This window comes from Triticum aestivum, chromosome 5D (assembly GCF_018294505.1).
Source record: "Triticum aestivum cultivar Chinese Spring chromosome 5D, IWGSC CS RefSeq v2.1, whole genome shotgun sequence".
Classification (NCBI taxonomy): domain Eukaryota; kingdom Viridiplantae; phylum Streptophyta; class Magnoliopsida; order Poales; family Poaceae; genus Triticum; species Triticum aestivum.
The window spans coordinates 417010789-417017338 of NC_057808.1; the positions used below are offsets into that span (position 1 = coordinate 417010789).

At 43.9% G+C, this 6550-nt stretch overlaps 1 protein-coding gene across 1 annotated transcript; it reads left to right on the forward strand.

The window, feature by feature from the left end:
- Positions 1 to 2952: 2952 nt before the first annotated feature.
- LOC123122268 (probable 6-phosphogluconolactonase 4, chloroplastic) lies at positions 2953 to 5841 on the forward strand. Its single transcript, XM_044542448.1, has 3 exons — positions 2953 to 3360; positions 3461 to 3596; positions 5047 to 5841. The coding sequence occupies exons 1-3, from the start codon at positions 2999 to 3001 to the stop codon at positions 5518 to 5520; spliced, it is 972 nt and encodes a 323-aa protein (XP_044398383.1). The 5' UTR covers positions 2953 to 2998; the 3' UTR covers positions 5521 to 5841.
- The last annotated feature ends 709 nt before the right edge of the window (positions 5842 to 6550 follow it).

Genomic DNA, 6550 nt, shown 5'->3' on the forward strand with positions numbered 1-6550 from the left:
AATGTAGGAAGCTTAGTATCTTAACAGATTTACTTCCTTACACCTAAGGAAAGGTGGACTCCATCCTCGTTAAAAAGACCAGATATTAGACATATCAGATTAATTTTGCATAGCTCGGCGTAAAATGCTTCAATACATAGGAAAGATGTTGTGAGCGATGCACCATGGATATGTCAGCACTTTCGCTGGACAGGGGCGCCCCAAATCTCACCCGAACTAAGGTGATTACCAAAATGATGCCATATTGCTTTCTCGCCACATCCACTTCATTTCTCATTTTGGAGAAGCATAGGAATCAAGGACACACTGAAGGCTACTGGTGAGACTCACAACGGTGATAGCTCAACCATCATTAGGTTGGGCAAAGATCATGGTGGGTTTGAATGGACCAACCGACTTGGTTCGCCACTAGCACACTATTCTCATCGCCGGCAACCATGTTTGGCCTCGAGATATTTTGTAATTTTTTTGAGATTGCTCATCACGCTTGCCCCAAGATTGCAGAAGAAGATAATGCTCTAGTTGATACGGTATGAATAGTCTAAAAAAAGACAAAAGACAAAATTTCACACCCTATTCATAGTTGGCCTTTGTATTTTTTGTTTCTTTGCTATGTGTAGATCAAATTTAAATTCAAAATTTTATGGGAGTGTAAACATACTTGTGTCTGAAGAAACTAAACAAGTATTGAGTTCTATTTGCTTCAACTGCTAGGACCTAGAAATCCCTTTTAGAAGTTAAAAATGGCTGACGAATCATGTAGAACACATCATCAATTTTTAGGGGGTCTCTGCGACGAGTTCGCCTTGTCCCTTATGACCACCAACCTCAAAGCAACGCTATGCTCATAATTCTTTTTGGTGTATCCAGAGTTAGGAGGGGGTGATTCTCATATGCCATTTGGTTCATGGTAGTTTAGAAGCTTCTTTAGTTCCTTGCACCCGAGGAAAAGGTGGACTCCATCCTCATTACAACGACCACATATTTGATATACCTGATTAGTTTTTATACCTCGGTGTAAAATTCTCCAACAAATAGAAAGGATGTTGTGAGCAATGTGCCACACATATGACCGCACTTTCAACACGGGCACTCCAAATCTCATTCACACTAAAGTGATAACCTTAATGATGTCGCATTGCTTTCTCATGCACTATTTTCTTGGTACATTATGTAGGGCAACTTGACAATGAACCTTCCCTTTATTTCAAAGTGCTTTGTCCACTCATGCTCCATATATTCCTTGAGAGGTATAGTCAGGATCAAGTTTTGTCATGTGCCTATAACCTTTTGTGTACGAGCTATGTGTCCCACCTCAAATTGTAACACACGGTGTTATTGGTTGGCACAACCATAACCGGGGCAGCCGATGCTCATCCCCAGTTTTCACCGTTGCACCATCTCCGACTCGCTTATTGACCCCCCCCCCTAACAAATCAATCACCTTCAAAATGATATGGCGAGTGTGGGACATATCTTCCTTTGGTTGTGGTTCCAGAACATCTCTATCTGGGTAATACTTAGCTTTCACAACTCATGCACAGAAGAAGGGATGATTTCTAAGTAAGTGACAACCTTGTTTTTCCAATATGGCCATACTAAAGGCATACAAATCCTTATATCCAAGCCCATTGTCCTTTTCTCGTTGTGTTAACTTACTCCAACTCAACTAGTGGAATTTGTTCTAACTCCCTTGATGTGCCCAAAAATTACCTATCAATCATACTCCCCATCTGTTTGCACATGCCCTAATCAGGTTTCTTTACCAGCTTTAGAAGAAGTCTTCTTGTACAACCATGAATTGTTGCCTAAATCTGATCCTTCAAACAACCAACAGTCTAGCTCGTGGAATTTGCCACATAGACAAGCAATACCAAATATTTCTCGTTTCTTAATTCCCCATTTAAACCTAATTGTTGCAACTGCATCCCCCCCCCCCCACCTACGTACTTGCTAAACATGATAGATAGGTTATCCACATTCACTATTTGTCCCAAGCAAACCTCGCAGAGTTAGAATATTTTGTCGGTGATACATACTATCTTCATTGACTTTAAGAAGAATTTTATTTGAGGATAAATGACTTTAAGAAGAATTTCATTTGAGAATAAAGGAGAGGTTTGATGGAGATCGTGGATAATGTACGTCTGGCGGTTGGGCGTTGGCATCCCCCTAGTTATTATTGTGACGCATTGAGCCAATGGCAAGGAAGATACACAAGTTCGAAAAGTTTATTGAATGATGCATTTGGTGGTACCATGTTACCGTTTTTTATTATGTTGTCGCGTAATAAAACTGGCATTAACTTTTGGTGGTAACTTTGCTCATTGAATTCTGGGCATATCATTCTTTATAAAAGCTTGAGGGCATTTATCCCTTGGATAAAATAGAAGCTAAGCATGTTCTCTACAACAACTTTTAGTTAAGGATTGCTTGGAACAGAAAAATTCCATAGGAATGAATCTGTGAAATGTTCCCAAGGCGACCTTTTGTTTGTTGATTAACTTTATAAATAACTATAGGAATTCTGCCATTTCTCTACCATTTGGGGGGGATTATTAACATCTGCACAAACATTATGTTTTCATTCCTTGTATTGTCTATCCTACGTTCGAAACAAGCCATGAATGAATGTATGTATGCATGTTTTTTTGGTTGAATATATGTATGTTGTTTGGTGCCAAAACTAGCCTTGCCAAAAAAAAATCGCCCATCATATATTTTGAATCTGTTTTTGATCTTTTGCCAAAAAAACATAATTTTCAATGAGTACCCATCTACTCCTATTTCTCTTGCAAATTCTTGGCAAAATAATTGGCCCAGGTGTGGGCAAAATAACGGGGAATTTGGAACATTTTGAGGAGTGCTGGGCGCACTTTCTTCGCCTGGCTTTCTCCGCAGGCCGGCCGTCTATCAGGATCTCAACGGTACAAAACGCGGCGAGCCTCACCATCCACCTGTCGCCTCCGCCACCAGCCCCACACCCCGCATATAACACATGTCCACCTCCATGACCGTCTCCGTCTCCGCCGCCGCATCTTCCTCCCTGCCTCCCCTCTTCCCCCGCCGCCGCTCGCCGCCGGCGTCCCTCGTCCCGGTCCGGAGCCTCCGGTCCCGCCCCCGCCCCCGCCCCCGCCTCCTCTCCTCCGCGCGCACGACCCCCGTCCTCCTCCCCGCCGCCGCGATGGCCGCCCCGGCCCCCGCCGCCTCCTCGAAGAGGGACCTGCTCATCTTCGACGCCGAGGAGAACCTCGCGGTGGCCCTGGCCAAGTACACGGCGGATATTTCCGCCAAGTTCGCCGCCGAGAGGGGCGCCGTCACCGTCGTGCTCTCCGGCGGATCCCTCATCTACGCCCTCAGGTTTGTTCCCGCCCGTCCTCCCCGGAGATCGCTCGTTCTCTGGCTGCTCGGGGGCTCCCGGATCGCGTGAGGATCCCTGATTTCTTTTTTGGTCTGGCAGGAAGCTGACGGAGGCGCCGTACCTGGAGACGGTTGACTGGAGCAAGTGGCATGTGTTCTGGGTAGACGAGAGGGTCGTGCCCAAGGACCATGAGGATAGCAACTACAAGCTCGCCCTCGATGGGTTCCTCTCCAAGGTATTCCCCACGGGTTCTTCCTAGATTTACCCTGCAACTGCCGGTTCTCTACCCATTTAGGCCTTTCCCATGGTAAGGCAGGACATTATGAGGATATAATTTTCTTTGCTTGAAATTGATGGGGAGTTATGGAGGAACAGGATTATGGCAATGCCTGGATTTGCTAACAGGTCATATAGCTTCACCATGTTAACCTCTGAATAAATTTGGGGCTGTTTGAGTGTATCCATGCCTAGTAAGAAATTCGACAAATATATTTGTGAAAGCATATGGCCTCTCTCCTCCACACCGTGCATTTCTATATAATCATGCGCAGCATATCTGGCTACAAAAAGTCATAATTAAACCCGTGTTATCAATTTATTGTACAAATTGTAGCGGTGCTCATAATCATTTACATGTATGGCTTCATGTCATATTTATGTTAACTTCAGTTGGAAATCATGTAAACAGTGTACAGATAACATGTGATTCTGGCAAGATATGATCTTACATAAGTTCAGTAACATTTGGGAAGTTTAACCCTGTAAATCTGTAGCTTTTTCAAATGATACAACTTTCATTTTCTGCAAGAAATTTAGTTAAGAGTCCTGTAGATAGTGTAGACCGCCTCACTTGAATGTATGGTAGCAACTCCCAGTTTCCACCTATTTAGGTCTTTCCTTTAGTAAGTTAGGGCATTTGGAAGACATAATTTGTGGCTTCCAGTGACGGGAAGTTGTAAAAAAATAAGATTATAGTAATGCTTGGATTTGGTAACAGGCTATTTAGCTTCACCATGTTAACTTTGGATAAATTTGGAGCTATTTCTGAGTGTATCCATGCCTTATAAGAAAATTGGTCAGTGCATCCATGTATGGCGTAACGCCATATTTATGTTAGCTTCAGTTGTAAATCATCTAGACAGCCGCGCAGATAACATGTGATTTTGGCAAAATATGGTTTTACATAAGTTCAGTTATGTGGCCTGGTAAAACATTTGCAGAGATGAGTCCTGTAAATCTGTAGCTTTTTCAAGATACAACGTTCATTTTCTGTTTCAAGTTTAGTTAGGGCATCTCCAATGGGAGACGCTAGCAGCGGCGCTTATGATGGAAAAAATAAATATCCCAGTAATCTTGCGCTTCCTCTTCCAACGGCGGACGCTAATAGCGGGTGCTTAGCGATCGCCTGACAAAGCATTTCAACTCACGCGGAGGAAGAAAGAAAAGGCTAGCGCTCACCTCCAGCTTTGGTGTCGACGCCAGGATTTGTCGTTCTTATTGCTGATTGGGCAGGATACTAGTCCTGGTGCTCACTCCGAGCGCCTCGCGTTGTAGGTGCCCTTACAGTTCTTTAGATAGTGACACATTCTTATCTATAATTGTTCCATTCTCATCAGTTTTGTAGCTACATGTAACTTTCTACCTATTGAGAAGTCTTTAACTGGGTCATGTCTTGTACTTTGTAGGTACCAATTCCTGCTGGTCAAGTGTATGCTATCAATGATGCCTTATCTGCTGAAGGAGCGGCAGAGGACTATGAAACTATCTTGAAGCAACTTGTTAAGAATGGCGTCCTTGCAATGTCAAAGACAACTGGGTTTCCCAGGTTTGATCTCCAGCTTCTTGGCATGGGCCCTGACGGTCACATCGCCTCTCTCTTCCCAGGCCATCCTCTTGTTAAAGAGAACAAGAAGTGGGTCACCCACATCTTGGACTCTCCAAAGCCGCCACCACAGAGGATCACATTCACGTTTCCGGTGATCAACTCCTCCGCATATGTCGCCATGGTGGTAACTGGGGCTGGGAAAGCCGGTGCAGTGCAGAAGGCGATTTCTGACAAGAAGACTTCTGATTTGCTCCCTGTTGAAATGGCTATACTTGATGATGGAGAATTCACCTGGTTCACCGACAAGGAGGCGGTGTCGATGCTGCAGAACTAGTGAGTCCCATGGCGATCCAAGGTTTAAGCTCGATCTTAAAATAAAAGTGAATCCGACGGTTGCATTCCTCCCTGGTGGGTTACCTGTAAGGTGAACTTGAGCTTTATGTAGTACTCCCTCTGTTCCATATTAGTTGTCGCTCAAACAGATGTACCTAGCACTGAAATACGTCTAAATACATCCGTTTTAGCGACAACTAGTAATATGGAACGGAGGAAGTATATTATTTCAGAGTAATGTGTTTCAGACACTCCCTCAACTTCCAGCATTTAGTAAATAACATTTGCTGAGGCATTGCCCAACGGGTGCTCAGATTATTTACCAAACTTGTGCTTTTAAATGTTACGGCCCCCGTGCAATGTCTGTTGCATTCTGTTACTGTCATGTTCCAAGGTGATTTGTGATCCGAAATTGCTATCCGGACGACTTTATATGCATACAATTCATGTCCGATGTTGTAATCCCACGATTCCCGCTGATGCATATATCTGACCGAATGGTGATTGAGCAGTGTCGTACAAATGTCGTAAAAAAATTGGTGCATATGTCTGACCGAATGGTGACCGAGCAGTGTCGTACAAACGTCGTAAAAAAAATCATCGTGGGCCTAGCACTACTCTTTTGTGATCATGGCAAGCATAGTTTATCTGATGTGTTGCCTATTGAGTCAATATGGTGGAGACTTCACTTGGTTCACTCACTGCAAGTGCAAGGCCAGCACTGGTGTGCCAATGTTGCAGAACAAGTGAAGCTAAATCACCCACAGGGCAGAGGGCCTGCGTTAACTGCATAACTGAAGCTGTCCTGCCTAGATTTTGTTTCTGAAGGGGGGGTCTGACCTGGGACCTGAGTAATTTGTTTCAGGCAACTACCAGTCACTTATTGAGAGAGAAATGTTGGTACAACTATTTTTTATTGAGGCATAAATGTTGGTATAACGGCATTCTCAATTTCTCATTTACTCATTGTTGTTGATTTTTTTTAGACGAACTCATTGTTGTTGATACATTCTCAAAGCACGGCCAGCCAG

Bases quoted from the DNA above. Each gene is read 5' to 3' on its own strand.
- LOC123122268 (XM_044542448.1), top strand. From the start codon at position 2,999: ATGTCCACCTCCATGACCGTCTCCGTCTCCGCCGCCGCATCTTCCTCC. The intron at 3,361-3,460 runs GTTTGTTCCCGC...TTGGTCTGGCAG, and splicing joins TCCCTCATCTACGCCCTCAG to GAAGCTGACGGAGGCGCCGT. The intron at 3,597-5,046 runs GTATTCCCCACG...TGTACTTTGTAG, and splicing joins TCGATGGGTTCCTCTCCAAG to GTACCAATTCCTGCTGGTCA.